This window comes from Poecile atricapillus, chromosome 3 (assembly GCF_030490865.1).
Source record: "Poecile atricapillus isolate bPoeAtr1 chromosome 3, bPoeAtr1.hap1, whole genome shotgun sequence".
Taxonomy (NCBI): domain Eukaryota; kingdom Metazoa; phylum Chordata; class Aves; order Passeriformes; family Paridae; genus Poecile; species Poecile atricapillus.
This window is the reverse complement of record NC_081251.1, coordinates 29,438,405-29,460,015: the sequence shown is the minus strand read 5'-3', so window position 1 is coordinate 29,460,015 and position 21,611 is coordinate 29,438,405. Positions and strand designations below refer to the sequence as shown.

The window sequence follows — 21,611 nt, the reverse complement described above, 5'->3', positions numbered from 1 at the left end:
TGAGCTCATGAACAGTCTTCAGCTGAAGCATTTTCTCCCCTAAAAGGACTACGACTTGGTCTTTTTACAGGTCATGATAAACTCACATTGTGGTTCCTTTATGGAAACGAAAATGTAAAGTAAGCATTAGACTATGTTTGTACAAGGCCAATTCGAAGCTACCAAGATAACAATACTGGAAATATCAGAAATGAGAAATGTTCTATTGTCCTGGGGTGACTTTATGATACTGGTATCCCCAATCGTCTGGTTTATGTTATATATTAAGTTCTGCACCTTTAAGACTGGCTCTGAGAGCAAGAGAGGGGGAAGAAGAAGCCGCAGTTTGTGTTAAAGAAAAACATCACTCCCACACATCTCACTCCTGGACTGTGGTGTCTGCAGCACAGACAGACAGTGAGACAGAGCTTCTCTCTGGTTTTTAGTTAGTTTTAGCTAGCTGAGGCAGAGGAGTTCCCTGGACCTTTGTTTTTTTCCCTTTTTCCTGGATCTGTGCAAGCCTGCTCTGGACTGAACACCCAGCCAAACCCCAGGAGCTCACACCTGTGGCCCACCGGGGCCTGGGCCTCGGCACTTTCCAGCGCCAGAGGGACTGATAAGAAACTGAGTGAGCCGAGCTACGCCACATGAAAAGGACTTTTCTTCCTAGATTTGCCATCCCATCGAACAGCAAGAGGTTTTATTATTTAATATTATTCAATTTTCTGTTAAATAAACAGCTTTTTCCACTTCTCTCCAAGGAATTTTTTTTTCCCTTTCCTGGACCAGTTGGTGGGGAGGGGGCATTTCCCTGGAGAAATCCCCATTTAGAGTTTTCCTCCCTAATTTGCCCTAAACTAAGACATCTATATACATAAATAAAATAAGACAGATAATTGTAGTACAATTTTCAGTCAACAGAGAAATCAATGGAACAAGTATATCACAAACATCAGTAAGGGTGTGAATTGGGATCAATCAGGGAAAGATTGAATTAGAGGCAGTATTTTTGTTTGGAAGGGATGACAATGCTATTTCTTCTGGTGGAATGAATTAAAAACCGATAAAACAGGTAAAATGTATCACCACCTGACACCAGGAACCCTTCTCAACGAAAAATTGCAAAGATCAGCTGGACCCCAACCAGAAGACTCCAGCAGCTCCTGCAGGAGCCAAATGTTGACTACTGGAATTGCACCTATTTCTACAGCATAAACTATGCTGCACACATGTTGCAATGGAAAATGCAGTCAGACTTCAATAACATTTTCAGGAGAGTAGGTTTTCATCTCTAAAAGGTATCTTTTGGGGAAAATGTAATTTATTATTTGCAATTCCATGGCCTTCATTAGAGTAAGTCCATTCAATGTCACATCAGGTTGAAATCTCCTAGCACAATACATATTACCTGACGTACTGGAAATACACTACACAACCCAGCACTCTAACCAGCAATGTGGAACCACATTATTATAGATCAGATCAGTTATCTCTACCAAGTATCAGAGCTTGGAAAGCCTCTAACCACTAAAAACAGCACTACATTTTCTTCACAGAACAACCTTAAAATATAAGTTAACAACAGCTTCAAAGTCAGCTGTACAATGCCAACCTGGATAAGCTGGGATAACTTTTCTAATTTAGCAAAGTGTTTTCATAGCTTCAAATAATATACTTTTCCCAGTTTATGTCCCAGGTACTTTTAAATAATGCCACTGCTCTTTTCTCATTAATAGAATTCCAGAACTTCAAACTGGTATATTACTACAATTTACTGGACTCTAAATTAAATCTACTATCTCCTAATACTTTTGTTCTTAACAGAATTCTCAGACTCTAGATATAAACAAACATCATCACCAACTTCACTTTTTCAAGGAATAGGATTATTCCCTTCCTATTGAAGTATTTCCTTGCAATGCTAGTTCTAAGAGAGTTCAAGATTAGAGACAAGCCCTGAGGGTGTGAAGGTAAACAGTCATTGCTATTATATCAAGGTGTAGGATCTCTTTAATAATGATCATACTTCTAATTACCTTTTCCCACAAGCATCAAGATGAAAAGGTCTAATATGTTCTCCATCTTTCCATTGAAAATCTGGGATTCTTTTATTGTTTACTGAACTTAGAGGTCCCATCCTTTGATATCAGGTATGTAAAGAATAAAATTCAATGTAGAAAAGTTTTAGAAAAGTTACTTATGGTATTACTTCCCTCAGCAAGTGAAATAAAAATAACTAATTAAACACTTGGTTTAATATATACACTAGATTTTAATTTCAGAATTGTTTTACTATTTTTTTCCCACTTACAAGAAACACACTATTCCTCTACCAGCTATGCATGACACATGCTGACAGATATGATAAAATTTGCTATTTTGACTTACTTTTGCTGAATGATTTTATTTATGTCAGAAAATAGTAATTGGCAGTATCCCATGGCATTCATTCCTACCTGCACCAGTGATCAAGAAAACAGCATGACTCAAAAAGAGTTCTATAAGTTGTGGTGATGAAGCTTTCCTTTTCACTTCAGATCAACAGGCAAATATATGCATATAACAGAGAACATATTCTGCAAATAGTTTTATGGATATTTATATTGCATTTTTTTCCGTATTCCACACAGGCTATGAGCGTTTTTATCTGGTTTTTTTGGGTTTTTTTTTGTTTTTTCAGATAGTGTGTCCATGAAGCTCCATTTGTTACAGTGATACAAATGACAGCATTATTTCAGAATCATGAAATCTTTGAGGTTGGAAAAGACTTCCCAGGTCACTAAGTCCAGCCTTTCACTGCTAACCACCTTGTCAATTAGACCAGACAATTCATAACTCCTCAATTACAAAAGCAGGAAAGTCTCTCACCCAACTGTAAAACAAAATACCCAAAAGAATGGTGAAGGGAAACAACATCTTAAAAAAATTACAGGATTTTAGTGACAGCAATGTGGCTCCTGAGTTTAATGTCAAGTGGCTAAAAGAGTCTCAAGGGATGAAAGAGATACTATTCAAGCAAACTGGCAGTTCATCCTAGAAAAACAAATACCTGCTTAGAGACATGGACATGTACTACAGGAGGACTATATTAGTAATATATTAAGTTATTTATAACTACTCCTTAAGAAACTAAAAACAATGGCAACCACATTAGTAGCATTTATAGAAAGTATTCATGTTGTCAGATGGATTTTGAATAATGTCCCAGTCTGGGACACAGCATTGTAGACCTTGGCTCAGATTACTGGAGACAAACTAGGAGATGTGCAGAACAGTGAGATATATTCACAGCTCCCGCCTCAAAACCTGGTTCTCAATGAGATTAACTGAGCCAGTTAGCACAACCAGTGAGAGAAGAGGGAATTGAGACTTTCTAGGTATATCATCACTACAGCCTAGTCTCCAAACCAGGTCTGGCTTCCCCTCTGTTACGCTACTTCTTTCTAACAAGAACTTTCTGTACAGCTAAGAAAACACAAGCTAGAAACAGCATGCAAAAGTTTTCTGTGACACCTACTCTTCTGATTTTGATTAAAATATATTCAAATATGTTTCTACCATTTGTTCAAGATAAAATGTTCAGTCATCATCTTCAAGTTCTTGTGAGGATGGAATCCCTCACTCCCCCAGGCAGAGACAACACCTGCCAGAAGGCAATGCCATGAGCTTTAAGTGTTTTCAGGCTCTTTTGAATATATACAGCACTGCAGATTACACCAGTGTAAGGAGATTAACTTGATTATTGCAGAAATATTAGATATTACATTTCTGCCTGCAGAACAAGTTAGAGAGACACTGACAGAAGCAAAGAGTCAATGATACACAGTCCTGTAAATGACTGGTATCTCCATGGAGAGTGATAACTGAGTTCAAAGCATTTTATGTAAATGTTGTTAAAAAGGAATTATGTGTGGATTCAAACAATACAATGTTATACTGCCATGTGCAGTTTTACTTCTGTTTTAATGGAAGTTCCCATAATAATAGTAAGAACTTACCATTTACTGACACATTGCAACAGTTCAGTAAATATTTAAAAATATAAATGTTCAGTATTTTTCACATTCACAGTGCCACTATGTTAAATATGTCCTAGAGTAAATCAGATACTTGGTATACCTTACTCCTCCTAAAAGGTTGATGGAACAAGATCTCATGTAGTAAAGAAGATCATGTAAGACCAACACAGAAATGTCACCAGAGCTATGGAAAGAAACACAGACGTGTTTTTCCATGCTGTCAGCATATATGTATGCACGAGAGAAATATACGGTTCACCTTTACAGACAGGCAGGCTACAAGAGAATACTTCTTCAAATACCTAAATTTAGTTTCAGCTTAGTACATTTTCTCTTAGTACATGTTCTCACATGAAGGACATTCACTATTACTTAAAAATGGCCTGATTTACCCAGCATTAAATTGTAATTACCTGAACCAGGAAAAATATTTTTATGGTTACAGTGTGCATAGAAAGCCAGGTGATGTAAAAAGTGTCATAATTTTGTAGCCTGTCTTATAGCATTTTCAGTAGCCCCAGCTAGACTGCCATAGTATTTTTGTGTTTAATGCCAAACCTTTTATTCTTTCAGAACAGGTGTTTAAAAAATATTGCTGAATATTTTTACCAAGTCCTGTATCTGGATTCTAGTACTAAGGTCAGTCATTCCCCATCTGGGAGATGCTCTCTGCCTTTAGCAGCAATGCTTTGCAACTGGAGAGCCAAGAGTATCCAGGATTAAAACCTAAAGCCAGGGTAACCCCCACCAAGGCCAAGAGGAAGAAGGATGGGAGGAGGGTATACAGCAAACATCTTGCTTGACTTTATTATTATGGTTTTTCAAATCTTGATTTTTGAAATCATGCTGGTTGTCTATTTTAGTATTTCATTAAAAAAAAAAACAACTGACTTTTTCCCCTCTCATCTTGGTTTCACATATAAAAAAATAAATAAAAATTTAAAAATAAGCAAAAGTATGGTTTACTTCATAGTCATGCCTATAGTGTAGGCTCAGGTTCAAACTTCAATGTGAACTCAGTCATCAGGAATATCCAGTATTTTTAGATACAGATTTATGCTACCTTAAATATGGTCCAGTCCAATTAACTAAGTAGGCAGTGAAATCTGGCAGTGAAAAAAAAAAGGTTAAGTTTTGATTCTCTCTCAAGAGACACATGGCACAGTGAGTGACACACCCAAAAATGGCTAACAGCTTGTGTATTTTCTCTTTCAGAAACCAAAGCTACCAAACCATAGCTTTACCCTGCCTCCAAAAATAACTTATTTTCCAGCAGATTATCTAACAAGGAATGATTCTCATCTATATTACGTTTAATCCCCATTCTTGTTTCAGTTTATCTCATGAGTTATGAGCAGAAGCATCGTGGAACATACCAAATCCTTATCCACAGTCCTCCTTACATGAAGCTCTAAGAACTCCTAAGCCACATGAATGCACCTCTTCCTCCCTTATAGTCTTGGGGATGTTAAATCTCCAAGCATACACAATTTCCAAATCTATCACTCTTCTTAAATAAAGTCTGAATTACATTTCTAAACCATCCACTCTGAAGGTGTAACTTGACTGTTTCATTATTGTTCTGTTTACCTCTGTTCCAGGAAGGCCTTCTGGTCCTTGTTCTCCTTTATCTCCTTTTTCACCCTAAAATAAATAATATTTATTTTATTATATATACTCATGGCAAACCCTAACCCATGATGTTTTTTAACAGGAAAAATATTTTACCATTCTGTAAATGTTCATGTACATTGGATGCACAAGCAGAACTATTTCTTACATTTCAACAGAAATTCTTTCTGAATAAATGTCCCTGAAAAATGTCTAGCACTCTGATAGGTACAGTTCTCTGTACTTCATAGCATCATTGAACATCCATAAAGACTCATCACAGAAGAGCATTCTTGTTTCTTGCTGTGTTTCAAGAACATGGTGGTGAAACAGAAATTTACACCAGTAATTATCATTTGTCTTTGACCCATACTGGTATATGGTTAACTATTTGCATTTGAAAAATGGGAACAACTTTTGTTCTGAAAGTTTTCTTAGGAGTATGAATATGAACAACATTAATCAAAAGAAAAAAAATGATGGGAAGGTTCCTTCAGAATTGACTATAGCTGGTTTCTGAGTTTGCTCATGAAACACTGACTACAAAACACAACAATCTTTGTAGAACACATGAAAGAATTCAGTTCCATATTAACTCTAACCACCATGCTATTCCAATTAAGACATATTTCATCAAAGCGAATAAAATGCACTTGCTAAAGAAGCATAATTTAAGAGAAAATACGTTCCGGAAGCAATAAGTCTAAAGGGCTCTATAATTGCATCTCTGTCCCTCAAATCAAGTTTGTCAAATCAAAATAAGTAATCATAAAGTAGCATAAATCTGATAGAAGTGTGAGGACTGACTTTAATTAGAGTCCAAGCTGTTCATATAAACTGAAGAAAACAAAGAGCTCTTCACCAAATTTCCATTATCTCTGGGGGACTACATTTGTCTGAGTAGAACCTATTCATTATATCAGCATCATCCTCATAATTCTGTTAGGTAAACGGCATTGAGCTGAGATCATTCAGCTAACTCTATTTGTGACACAACCCTGATTCAGAGCTATTTCTCCCATGGCAATGACAGAGGGCATTTCATCTAATAATCAGTTTTGCAAAATGAGTTTGTATGAGCTTTGTCAAAAAACTGAAGCCCACTAAAAAATTAGCAGCAAACTGTGAATTTAATAATCCCACTCCCACGATGGCATTACTGGTTCATTTTTTCCATTTTAATACATCTTGTTGATAAGAAACTTAATGCTACACATTAGCTTGAATCATACAGTTAAGGTTTTCCCTCAAGTATTCCCTTTCTTACTAGCTAAAAAAACATTAAAAACCTCCACCAGATAAATCTGTGCATTTACTGCAAAGTTCAAATTACACCAAACAGTTATAAGAATTTAACACTTATTATTTTACTATGTTTAAACTATAGAGTCCTCTTTGTTCTGTGGATATAAGATACTGGTTGAGATAGTAATTTTCTTTCACTGTCAGTTTAAAAAAAAAAAAAACAGTTGAAATCCCAGGCGTACTGTTCTTTTTAAATAGCTCACTTAAACTTTCAGAACTGAAAAAATGACATTTTACTTTTCATCACTGTGACATACTGAACATTTAATACTGCTTTCAGGATATTTCAACTAGTACCAGTTACACTGCTACAATCTTGCAACAGTTATAAAAGTACATTCATGTATTTGACATAGTATCTCCTTATCTGAATATATTTCCAGAAGATTTACAAATCATTCCAATTTGTGGAGCTAATATTTCTTCTATGACTTGTGTATCTGCTTTCACACTTTAAGAAAAATGATGCAAATATGTACAAAATTGCTTCAGAAGTAACAGTATCCTGTAAATGCCTTGATGTATAGGTGGAAACCTAACATAAAAGTATCTTGTCATAATTTGTTATGCAACAACTACATCGCCATAAAAAGCCAAACAGAGAGCCTAACTAAAAGATGCCTGTTCCCTCACCCTCACTTATCATTTGCCTCGCTGTCAGATGAGCAGTATGTGCTGGTGAATGCGCCTTTTCCTCTGCAGCAGGCAGACGGTAACTTCAAAATGCCGCCAGGCAGTTCCAGACACATACAAGCGTGGCTGGTGAATGCAGGGAGGAAAGAAACCCCCCACTCCTTATGATTCACACAATATTTGGATTTAAGATGTTTCTCAGTTTCCTTGACAAAATGATGAAAAGCACCCCCTGTTAATGAGCCTTGGACCTCTGCAGAGCCCCTGGCCTTCAGCCAGGTATGCAACTTTACTATGAACATATTCCGATTTTTTAATGGCATACACAATTTGTACCTGCCAAGCCCATCATATGGAATGTCCACGTTCTTTGTGAAGCCAAATTTCAAACCAAACAGAGGTCCAATTTTTTACAATTTATTCTCACAAGAACTGAGCCAAGTCATGCTCATTTCTGTCTTTATGTGGCACACTATACTGCATAATTAACAGCTTCAAACCTAGCCAATTTGCAGAGTCGCTGAAGCCACTCTGCAGTGCAGAGGAGGCTGTTAATAATCAACATTGTGGCTTTGTGGCAATGTACTTTATAGATTATGAAAAAGAGAGAAAAACGTGTTAATGTTGCTTTATACGAAGTGCTCCTGCCTATTACATTCAGATGAGACAATTAAAGACTATTAATTGCAAAAACAGGATGACAAAACTCTGAAAGCATCAAGCTTTTTTTATTAGTTAACTAAAACTAACCTCATGCAACACTGAATTATTTGTATTTCTTCGGGTCAATTCTGCACTCCATTACCCTGATGGAACAAGCTGATGGGGTTGCTCCAGAATAACTGCTGGGAGGGATTCAGTCTGCTGTTTGTAATAGTGGATGCACTGAATTCAATGATAGCATTCTTTAATTAGGGCCAGGGGTACATCCACAGCCTCTGCAAGATGAGAGTACCAGCCTCCAACTCACTTGTCCATTTTAAGATTGCCTCATTTTCCTTGCACACTATTTCCCCCATGTTAGAATGGCAAAAAATTATATTTGGAAATACAATACATTAAAACCTAAAAATTTAACTAAAAATATGAAGATTTTTCTTTAACACTTCCTTGTTAATGATAAAAATCAGGAATTCCTGGTATCATTTTTTGGAAGAATTTGAAAGTGCCATCGTTAACATTTGCTGAATTACTCTCCAAAGTACACAAGCTATATAATACCAGTAAGTCAGAGTGGTCACCTTATAACTTTTAACCTCTGAAACTCCATGATTTTACCTATATATCTTCAAGACAGTTATGACTTGCTATTTTTTAAATACTTTTTTCCTGCTATGCTACAGCTCTGTGTCAGCAGAATGCTCTACATGAATTTTATTTTCTTGTGACCACTTCTCCATAGCTTCTTTTAAACTGATCTCAGCTCACAATAATGCTTATTGATTTTTCTTGAGTAAATTATGGATAAAAAAAATCTACATCTTCAGATAAAAAAAGACAACCTTGTTTCTTTCTGATTTTCTGATAGATGTCTGAAGGGCTGGGGTTATGAAGAGGTCACCCTAATAATATTCTCACTGCCCAACTTGTAAATCTTCCACAGAATATGGGATAGCATGCTTTAGGAAAATGGCAATACACAGGGTGAAGCACCTCAGGACTGCTGAGATACCGTACCATATTAAAGGAGTGGAATTCAAGACAAACTAATGATTTTGACTCAGTTCAGACTGGGAGGCACTATGCAAGGAAACATAAGAGTGGCACATGAAGCTCATTTCCAAGCAGATTATAACCCTGTAGCACATAAGAGTATTTCCTAAGCAAAGTCAGAAAGAGACTGCATAATGCATTGCAGAAATACACTTCTGTTATAGAAAACAAAAATCAAGAGATGATCAGGAAGGATATCACCTCAAAACCTGTGTCTTCCCAAGCCTATATATTTAGGATGCTCAGACAAAGCTTTATAGAGATCAGACAGTTGAGTGGATACACTTATCAAGAAATAATGACCAAAAACTTGCTGATTCCAAACTGTGCCATTGCTGTCTTGTGAAGAAGTCCTGAACAAGTGTTGCTCCTGAGCATACTGGATATTATGTCAGGAGAAAGATCTTTCCTTCCTGCATTTTTTTTTACACAGATTGAGCAGTTCTGAAAATATTCACAATGGCTAATTACTGCTGGGTGTCACGTGTCACATTCCTAAGCAAGCACTCCTAAGCATTTCTAACCAGAAAGGCCATATAAAGGCAAATTACCACCTCAATTAAAGGAAAACCTTAGGCACAGAACAAACTGAATCTAGGAGCCCAAGGCTCCAAAGCTGCATCAATGAACTGCCTCATTCTGTCAGCAGGAATAAGGCAACCATCCATTTTTACTCTTTGCAGAAAAACCTTAAAATGCAAAGTTATTTGGATCAATTAGAGCAGCAACCAAAAAAAAAAAAAAAAAACCAACCCCAAAAAACCCCATACTCAAACCCCAAGTCCAATAAAACTTTCATTGTAGTATTCTCCAAATGGAGAAATCTAATGCACAAACAGGAATAACTGTAGCACTACTGCAAAAAAGTATCTGGGTATTGTCATGGATCACAGTGCACAGGAATCTGTAACACAAAGACATTTTAAAAAGGCTAAACTTCATTCTCCATTTGTCAAATGCAAGCTGAAAAAAACCCATAGATTACTTGCCACTGATGAGAACAACAAAAAATAACAGCTCATTCAGGGCATCATATTTTTCTGCTCTTCTCCAAACTAGAATGATAGAAAGTGTGGAAAAAAAAGTTAGGAGGAAAGAATGAACATAGAACATGGTGATGAATCTCAAATATGGGAAAAAATGCTATAAATGGGACATCAAGGTTTCCATATTGATAATACAAAAAATAGATTTCATTTGCAGCCAAATGGGGCGTGGAGGGTGGAATTTGTGTTAAAAAGGCATAGAAATACTGTAATGATCTAAGATTAGAATGAATTTGCCTTAACTGTAGATTTTGCTTGAGAATGCTCTAAGCAGACTTAATGATACTCCATTGTATGTGTGTCTTCCTGTGAGTGAAGCAGATGAAGACTGAACACTATTTCAGGATAACATTTCCTCCCAGCTGCTCCTGGGTTCTGCTATGATTGCTCTCTCTTGAAAAATGAGTCAAAGTCACATGTCGAAATAGTTTTAGCTTTTATTAGGATGATGTCCTTGCTGAGTAAAGATTACAGTGTTTGCAGGTACATGTCTTAAGGAGTAAAAAATCTCTCATTTAACAAAGTCTCCTTTTTTTCATGAAGGTGTTGAAAGATGGACAAGCATTAATACAAATGTCAACAATATACAGAATAACAATATGACTGAGATGTTTGCTCTGTCCATGTGCCATTATTGCCTAGTGCAATGATTGAATAATGAGTTCAGAGACACAGAGCAGTAAAATAAAAATTAAACCAAATAACACAGGTAAAACAGGAGTACACTGATAAACATATTTTGAAGAGCTAGCAATCTCTTAGGATTGAAGGACCGTATCCACATTCATTCAGGTAGTTTAGGCATACATTCCTTTCTCACACATCCTTTATGAAAGTTCATCTCTCCCATCGCAGGATCCACAAACTCTGATTCCTAAAACAGTCTATTAATTCCATGGCACTCTGACAGCCAATAAAGTGTCCTCAGCCACAGTCTTATTGAAAACTTTTATAACATAGCATACAGAACTATGATTGAGAACTAAGCCTTAAATAATGTCCAATTATATTATTTCACAGCTAGAAAATGCCACAGCAAGGCTACCAGCAATGCCTTATTGAAAACACAAGTGAAGAGTCCTATATACTCTTAGTGTGTTCCTTATGGAATCTCATCTTGGTTATTATCTTCAGTATAATCCTACCCTGTGGAAATCTAAGAGATTGCCTAACATTCCCTAGTGCTGACCAGAGCCAAAGATCATTAATGAAGTGAGTACTAAAAGGGATTAAGATGTGCTGTGATAAGTGGAAAAGATAAGATGCACAGAACACTTTTCCATTTAAGAGACTTGTTAAGGTAAAGAAACAAAGACACAACCTCATCCTTCTGGGTAATAGGTATTAGCCAGGACAACAAGAAAAAGTACTGAGATTTTGGCTAACTCTTGCTTGCTACAATGTACACAAATCTAATCACAATCTCACATTAAGTTTGTTTTTCAATAATAAACATCCCAAGAAAAATAATGTCCTAATCATGCTTAAGATGCTCACAGTTGCTTTTCTTTCTGCCACATGAAATTTAGGCTTTGTGCTTTGCAAAATTTGCTTTGTATGCTATCCTGCCATGGCTCATGCTGTCATGACCATTTCAATTTCTTTTTCTTTTCCTTTAAGCCATTCAATGTCAAGGAGAAAAATACTAACAAAATCAACAATCAAAACTTCACTCTTTAAGGTAATTTTTTGAGCATCTATTCACAGACCTAATTTGAAAGAAAAATTCTTAACCCAATATTAAAGTTTTACTCATAGAAATAAGAGCAATAGTAGAACCTAAGGCATCTGAAAGCAGAGTTTCAGTCTCCTAGATAACATGCATTCTTAACATTTGCTTGAATATATTAATACTCTTTTCAGAAAGTATCATCAGTCAAGCAAAATGTGTTTATAAGGAAGAGTCAGTAAGCTTTTTCGTGGTGATCTTCATTTTGAAATCCCACTTGGTATTTCTGTGCAAAGGCTTTAGTGGGGGCAAACAGCTGTCTAATATAACTCCCCAGAAAGTCCCAGAATATATTCTAACACTCAAAAGAACATCATTCTGAAAGGATATTCTATTCTTTACTCACTCCATCTGGCTGAGTTCTACAATAAACTCTACACACAGAATACCATTCCAGTTTAAAAATTGGTGTACTGCATATAATTTATTGTGCTATACCTTTCCTCATAATCCAAAACCAAAAGGCTTTCCGAACTATAAAGACTCCTGAGTTTAGTCAGACAACTCATACATGCATCTTTCCGTGCAGAGGCCATGCAGGGAACATTCATGGTCCAGTTTTTTTGTCCTACAGTGTCTCTGGCTAATCTCATCTGTAAATATAAAAGCAACAATCATTTCTGTGAGTCATCAGTTACATCCAGACTTGACTCCTCACCAAAACCATGTCTTAACTTTCCAGTACCGTATATCTAATCTATGTTTGAATTGTTTAAATATTTCTTTCAACATTTTTAACTTTAAAAAGCTTCCTCCTTTTGTCACTGTAAAAATACTGGTTCTGTTGGTCAGCAAGAGCTGGAATTATCTTAAAGTGAGTCTCTGAGATACAATCCACATCCAGACCATAGACAAAATCTTTTTCATCGCTCTACACATTTTCCACTTTGATCCAGGCTATTTTCACAAATACTCTCTCATCCTGCTCTCACCTGCCCGTTAGGATTGTCATAGTTAAAACCCTGGTCATCATTTATCTTCTCCTTTGATGGTTCTCATGCACACACACTTAAATACCAGGACATCCAAGTGTAAAACTCAGTGCACAGCTTGGCACTGCAAGGCTTACACAAGGTCATACCATTTATTTCCATACAATAACCACTCCCTTCAACCCCATTTTTCTCTAGTGTTATGATCACAAAATCTGCACAACAGGTGTAGCATCATTTTTTGTATTATTTATTTTTTATTAGCCAATCAGGTCTGTTTTTTCTGCAGATATCCATCTACTGTCTTAACTCTTATATTTTAGTTATAATAACCCTTGGATTAAGTAAATGGCCCACTCTGTCTTTGTACTTTGCCTAACACAAGGGAATCATAATACATGTCTCAACTTGCAGAATTCCCTGAGGTATTACAGTTTTGTTCTTACAGCTTTCAAGAATAAAACTAATAGCTGAATTTGGCTCTAAGTTTCCCCTCACTGATCTCCCTAGTAATTTTAAACTTAAGTATCTTGTGTATCTATCAGTAGATTAAAACCTCAAAAGAAAAAAAAATGTCTCATTTAATGAGCAGATTATTTTTCCATTTCTTAAGTAAATACTAGAAATGGATTTGACTTGCAGCTACAATTGTTTAAAATCCTATCTGCCTTTTAGTGGGGAAGTTTCTGTTTATACCGAGTTGGTGTTAGTGTTGAATGAAGATTTTTCCGTAGGAGGAATAAACTACTTTCTTTTCAGGGCTTGTCTCCTAAGGCAACCGAAAGCCAATCTGTTCTTGACATCAGTTGACAAATAGTATTTCTTTCACAGAACATAGTATTTTTTAGACACACACGCTTTCATGGTTTTGGCAGGGTATTGCTATTGTTATTTATACTCTAAAAGATGTTCTGCAGATGGTTAAAGGCACGTCAAGTGTTTGCACAAGCTGATGGACTGCTACATCTTTTCTGCCAAAGGCTGCACCTCTAGCTTTATTTCTGTCACACGAAAAACAGAATAATAGCCTTTTCTGTAGCTGTGACTATTAACCATGTTCATCAGGCCCACACAGACAGCAGTATCAGTTATCTCTATTTTCTTAGACTACAATAAGTAGTTTATTAAGGTCATAGAATTTCACACTTTATACCAGGAAACTGGTGTTTCAATAAAGCTCTCACAAACCCTGGTATGGTTTAAAGATGTGGTATGTTCAGTCTCCTAATGGATATTTATCTGAGGTGGAGACTTGATCTGTGTTCAAAATACACCCACCTTGCCCAGTCAGATTTCACTAAGGACAGTTCAAAATATAATTAGAAAAGTTGGAATTTTCTGCCTTTTACACAAAACTTAGTAAACAGAGATTTAATTCAAGATGTTTCCTCCCCTTTTGAGTGGATTGAAATTAACAGCTCCCACTTTCTTGGCAACTGTCCATACAGTCAGCCCATACAGGCTCTATGGGTATCACCCATAGAAACAATTACATTTCTTTTCTAGCTGAACCACTGTGCAGTGAAGGGTGAAAACTCAAAAGGTCTAGAATAAATAGGTGGTACAATATTCCGCAGCCTACTGAATGGGAGGAATTATCTTTAGAAAGGTCATCCTAGGAAATCTGTACTGTATCTACTGGCCAGCTACCACCAGCAGGAGTTTAACTTACTGCTAGCCTTCAATAAGTACATAAAAATTAAAATGGTACCAGGATTAAGCTTTTTTCTTTATTTAGGACAATATATACTGGCCTCACTATACCAGAAAGATCAGTGATAGACACCTAAGACAACTCAGTATTCACCTACTTTTTACCTACTGTTACAGAAACTCTCAGCAGACGTTGCAGATTAGATGCTCTTCTAATCCAGCTTCTTTGGCTTATTAAACTAAAATTTAACAATACACAAAGATGATGAATGTGCATACTGTAAAAAGTACCATCATAAAGCTGCTGACTCAGCTACATAAGCACATCCTTCTGTACAATTTCACCATTCTTGAACTTCTGTGCATATCCTTTATAACAGCCTTAATATCCTTGACTTCCATGCCATGTTAAGTCAGGTCTCCTTGAAAGTACTTTTTATTTATGTCCATATGAGCATAGAGTGTGGCACAAAAGAGATGATTTATGGAGAAAATGACAGAGTAGTAGATGTCAACATTGTATTTTGTTGGAATTATTCCAAACCTACACTGAAGTAGCTCTAGTCTGATTTAATTAATGAGCCATTGAAATTTCAGCACCTTAGGCTTGTTCCCAAAGTACCTCTTTCAGTGTAGTTTCATCTGAAAAGAATCACACTGTTCTCCAACTGCAAAAGTCATCTGTATAGGTCTGTAGCATCTTTTGGTCACTTAAATATGCCTTTTCTTCTGAATTGCATTGGTTGCTGAAGAATAGCCACATACCAGTCTGGAGAAACAAAATGTGCTGGGACATATCTCCAGTAAACAGAGGCACTTTTTTGGTTTAAATAGTCCCATGACTTGTTTATTTTACTAGGAATCACACAAACAGTTGCAATAGCAGTGCACATGGACACTGGGGATAGGAAGAAGCAACGGGAAAGGAGGAGTTTGGGAGGAAGACTATATTTATCACTGACAGTGTTACGTTAATAAACATCAACTACTACTAAGTGGAGCAAAAAAAGTGCTTTGAAACTTGAATATACTTTAAGGTGTATATTACTGACTTTTCAGTAGTGACATCCACATCTGTCTTTGCAGGTTTTAGAAAGATTCCTCTGCTCATATGCACACACTGAGTTCTATTTTTAGTATATTAATGAAAACAGTTCTCTCATCTCCTGTTTTACAGTGACCTATGTCTGTAATCTTTTGCTGTTTCTTCTTTCATTAAATTGTTCATAAATTCTAATCCTTTTCCTCATTGAAAACACTCAAATTTGCAAAAGCTCACATACAGAGCCCATTGACTTAAACTTGTTTAAGAAAAAGAGGAAAGACTTAGATTACATAAAAGAAACTGTCAGGGTAGTGAGGGACTGGAACAGGCTGCCCAGAGAAGTTCCCCAATCCCTGCAAAGTGTTCAAGGCCAGTTTGAATGGTGCTTTGGGCAATCTGGTATAGTAGGAGATGTCTCTGCCCATGGCAGGAGGATTGGAACTAAATGAGCTTTAAGGTTCCTTCCAAATCAAAACATTCCCTGATTCTGTGATTTCATCTGCAATTTTAAGTCCTTGCACTCATGCCTATTTTGTAAATACTAGATAAAAGAATTTTTAAAGAGGTCTCAAAGTATAAGGCTAAATTATGGGAACTACAAGGCTCCATAAGCATGCATGCAATTTATGCTAAATATTATTTTTAAATATTGCAGCATCAGTACTGTTTATTAGATTATCCTATTGCTTCTTCTCATTAAATTCCTGTCAGTACAGTATTTTTCATAATGAAAAATCTTCTGCAACAGTTCTCACTTGCTAAATGTGCACTGTGAGTTACAGGTAAAAATTGATACATTAATTTTGAATTAATTACCATTTATTAGCTATCAGTCAAAAAGCTTAGAGCCTTGTTTCCAAACTAGCAAGTGCTTTCTCTAGGCATTACAGCTGTAATGACATGCAGCCATGTATCTCTGGATATGTCTTCACAGAAATCTCAAAAGTGGCACAGAAGGCACGGTTATTGGAAGCGGTACATCCAAAGGACTCGGCGCTCTGCTCGCACTATTAAACCTCATATCTCAGCAGAATGCCTACTAAGGAAGTTACAATGATACCCCAGAAAGCTCACCAGAACAAGCAGTTTCTGCAGAGCACCACGTGGGCTTTCTTGCCCAGAGATCCACGTCTGGGCCTACCATGCAAGAAGCTTCCTATATTGTGGGAACAATTGGAATTTTGAGAGCGTTGTGGGCCAAAGTAAATTACAGAATCACAGAATATTCTGAGTTGGAAAGGACCCACAGGGATCATCAGAGTTCTGAACTCTGTCAGGCTCAAGATGTTTTTAAACAATTGTACTCAATATGTGCAAACAGCCATTTTCAGAGCTTAAGATAAAGATACCTTTCTAATGCCAAAAGCCCTCCACACCAGTCAAATATTACATTTCTATTCCAAGGAAGAAAGAGGTTCAGAGTCCACACCAGCATTTAGGTATTGTAAAAATCAGTTTTCTGTTAATCTTGTTCTTAGCAAGACTTGGAATGTTTACACTCAAACCTCAAAGAAAAATGTTTTGAAGTACACAACAATCTGGTGAAACTACCAAATGATTAAGGATAAAAAAGATGAGGATAAACTGTTACAGACTCAATACAGTAATTTTAGGATGAAATAACACGACAAAAGGACAAATTAAGTTCAGTGCAGATATACACCAAATGATGAAGATTATAAAATCCATATACCCCCTATGTAGCCGTAACACCTGTGAACACAAACAGAACTTCCTAAATGCAGTGACTGTTAATAACCAGTTAAAAAGGATCAAGAACAAGATCCTGAGGCCACACTCAAAGCTAAGGAGAGGACAGAAAAGTCCCTGTGAGGAGACAAGAAGGCACAGAGAATAAACCAAAGAATTTCCCTGTGATACTACAGGTAGACTGAAGTTCTTGTCTTTTGCATCTTTAAACACTGGAACGGAACTCAGTAATATCAGGAGCAACTAAGTAAGGATGATCCAATACTGAATATTTTTCATAGCTGGAGACACTAAGTAAACTGATATTCTTCAATTTGAAAGAGACAGCTCAGGAAGGTGTAACAGAAGCTTATTGATTCTCAATTGATACTGAAAAGGAGAACAGGAACCTTCTGAAAGAAGTAGGGGACACCAAATCAAATTAAGAGGAAGCAGGTTTCAAATAAACAAAAGGAAGTATTTCTTCAAACACAAAGGTAAACTGTGAAATTCCTCACCACAGGATATTGCAGATGCTCAAAGTTTACATGAATCCAGAAGAAAACTGTACTTTTTAGTAGGAGAAAAATCCATTGAAGACTACTAAATTCACAGAAAACACATCTGTTGAGATGCAGCCTCAAATAATTGAAGGCTGGAAGAGTACTATACTTGCTTACTTTGTCCTCATACTTTTCCCCAGGGCACCACTTCAGGCTATCATTAGAAGCAGGATGCTGAGCCTGATGAACCTTTAATCTCACCAAATGGGTATGTGTAAGTAAATTAAACAGTGATAGATCTTGGGACCTGGTACTTGGCCATCTGTATCATTTAATTGATAGACCCCAGCTGTGAAGGATTTTTTGCAGACATTTCAATGAGTCCAATTAGCATTTCCTCATATAATTCCCAGGCACAATTCAAAAGCTAGCATAGGCTAGGGAACTATTCCCAACAGACACTTTTGATTAAGCCTATTTCAAAGGGCAAGAGCATTAAACAACAGGAAGATGGCCAGATCAAGCCAAATATCACAGAACTACCTAAACATTACCCTACCCTGGCAATGTTTAGCTTTCTAGGATGCCGATGTGACTGCATTTGTTTCAGGGAGAGAAATAAAAGAAGGTGCAAAGAGGTGACTAAATTTTTACAAGATGAGAAAGAAAAAAACTTGCATACTTCCCTATGTAGCACAAGGAGACAAGTATGAAAAACCTCTGTTCACATTTACATCCAGCTGATAAAGCACTCAGTCTTACCTGCATGAAACAGGAGATCAAGGATTTCAGATATTCTTCTCCCTTCCCCAGTAAAGTATCTGCATTGATGGCTAGCACAGGTAAGAGACAATTTTTAAGCACAGTGGAACCAACTCCACTCACATCCAAACAAACTAGGGAATAGGACCCTAAGTCTATAATGAAAATTGCACATTCTTCCATTACTCAAAAAACATTAAGACCAGGTAGTGTCCATGGTTACACCAAGATTTGCAGTTTATGGAATTTACTCTTCTAATCTTTTGCTCGGACAGAAGCATTTCTAGAAGAATCTACAGCTCATAAATAGAACCACTCTACTAATACATAGTGCTTCTCTTAATTGTAATTAACTACTTCTCTTAATTGTATTTTTTTAGTATTTTTAATTATGGACCTTTGTCTTCTATCTATGTGCAATAGCTTCTATTTTTCAAGTAAATTGGAAGCTTCCCCAGTACTTGAGCTGTCTGGTTTTACCATTGAAATTTATGATAGACATTAAAATATTAGAAACTAAATAATGGCTAGCTTCAAACCAGCATGTTAGACCTAGGAAATGTAATTCTTTCTTCATTTCTTTATGCTTATTTAAGAAAAGCATATTGAAGACTGAAAGAAAAGGCTACACCTGGGGACACCCTGGAAGTTTATAGCCTTGTGTGTTCTGGATGGATAGAAGATAGACAGAGGAGTATTTTATTAGGTGTGATAGGATGAAGTAGAAAACACTGAACCTCCAGGAAATCTTCTTGACACTAAGATCTATTAGGAATTGTCTTCTAAAGGAAATAGATGAAGCCCTATTTCCTGGGATAATTCAAATTGTACTTCAGAAAATAGTAAATATATACAAAGAACATCCTGCGTTTAGAAGAAAATTAGGCAGATGAATTTTTTTTCTACATTTAGGCTGGACAAGCCCCAGACTCCTACTCTCTACTCATATGTATACACAGGTGAAAGCACAATTAAGACATGCAATATATAATGTAAAAAGGATGACGCTCTGGAAATTATAACTATCATTATGGTTTTATTCTCAAAGTTTCCCTTATTCAAACACATGTAACTTTTTAATTAATATATTGAGAAATATAATATATATTATATATTTATAGATTATATAAATAAAAAATAAAAATATATTGAGAAATATTAACCACAGAATTATAGTAAAATAATAACTTTACCAGAGATCAAATGTCTACAAGTGCATATCACAGCACATAAACTGCTACATAGCTCAGGTCCAATGAGAAGCAGTTTTAAAGCCCTCAGCTTCAAGTGTGAGAAGAAAGGGAATACACTTTATGAAGGAATGCTGTCAGTCCAGTGAAAATGCAATTGAAGAGTCCCTCTCCAGAGCACAGCAATCCTCCTCTCAACTTTTGAGTCTTCTGAGATATCAGCTAGTCCTGTGATTTTGTTACATAAGAGCACACCTTGTCTCTCTGACTTAAAACACAAACAGGGATTTTATACTAGCATTTTGAAATAACTAAGCAAGGCAAGGAATTAAAGATTCCCAGCTCTATGAAATGACTATTACCTGTTAGTGACAAACAAGTCATGTTTGCTCAGCTATAATTAACATGTACATTTGTTGGCTTTTCTATCACCACTATTTCAAATATAATTTAGGTTTGTTCCACATATACTGCTAAAGATTAATGAAACCTATACGGCATTCACATTCCAAGTGTCCCAGAAAATTGAATTCTCAGTGTTCTAGCTCATTTACAGAAAGAATCATATCTGTAAAGTGTACTAAAGAAAATACATATTCTAACCAAAAAGGTAGACAAGATGACAGAAAAAGTAGGGGACCTGGTTAAAGAGTACTAACTGGAGTGACCAAAGGAAGAAATAACCAGGCGGAAAGAGAATTAATTACAGATTTAACAAAGGAAAAAGATATTTTAGAGTTATTTCTCCAATTTGGATATTTAGGGTGGACATTAGACAAGTTCTTTGCAGAAAGAATGGCTGGGCATTGAAACGAGCTGTCCAGAGACGTGGTAGAGTCACTGTCCCTGAAAGTGTTTAAAAAAGACTGGATGTGGTACTTACTGTCATGGTCCAGTAAATAAATAGTGTTAGGTCATAGGTTGGACTCGACTGTATCAAAGGACTTTTCCAACCTAGCTAACAGTGACTGGGCCTGTTCCAACCCCCCAGTGATGCACATACTTCTAGAATCAAAACAAGTAATAATAAATAAGATTTCAGCCTCTGCAAGTTTCAAGATAGGTCTGAGATTTTGAAACCTAGAGAGAATGAAATCCAGACCTGAACTTGTTAATCAGGCCAGATTGCTCAGGGCTTGCCTTGAAAACCTCAAGGAAAAATTGCTGCTAGGAAACCACTATGGGCAGCCTGTTTCAGAGCTTTACAGTCCTAGCAAAGAAAACTATTAACTGGACATTAAAAACAAACAAGTATGTATGTTCAAAAAGAAACTGTCTTGCTGTTCTCTGTGCTTATTGAATTAGAAATAAGTGTAAGGGATACCTTGCATAGTTTTGATGCTATTAACAGAAAACGGCAAAGTCATTTAAGATAATCTCATCTCCCGTGTTTTCGTGAACCAAGCCTTTAGTTTATTCCTTTTTGTGTTACCAGGATAAAAACTGCAGACCACTGGAAGAGGAAATTACTTCCGTAACAAACAACACTGTTAAAATTAAAAACCCTTTCCTAATGGCTACACAGCATCTCCCTTGCTGTATTTCCAGCCCACTGCTCTGCATGCACTACAGACACACAAACAGACCATTATTTCCTCCTTGTAGTAATGTTATGTATTTGAATACTGTTCACATATTTTCAGCTGACTCCACACTGAGAGTCAATCATGCAATCCTTCCCCAAAGGTTCTGTATTTCTGAGCATCAGTCATTCTCAGTGCTTGTCTTTCAAAATTTGTAAAATTGAAGCCATATCAACACCAAATAGCACTTTTTAATAGGACTTTTTAGTTAGTGTTGCA

General features: G+C 36.4%; 1 protein-coding gene across 7 annotated transcripts in view; it reads right to left on the bottom strand.

Moving 5' to 3' along the window:
* COL19A1 (collagen type XIX alpha 1 chain) overlaps window positions 1-21,611 on the bottom strand; it is a 186,383-nt gene that overhangs the window by 94,738 nt on the left and 70,034 nt on the right. For all 7 annotated transcript variants that reach the window (XR_009277161.1, XM_058834718.1, XM_058834720.1 and 4 more), the window contains one exon: window positions 5,589-5,642. Coding sequence is in view for 6 of the 7 variants with exons in the window: in XM_058834718.1 (XP_058690701.1) it covers window positions 5,589-5,642 (54 nt within the window). In the remaining variant the exon portion in view is untranslated. The remainder of the gene's footprint in view (window positions 1-5,588; window positions 5,643-21,611) is intronic.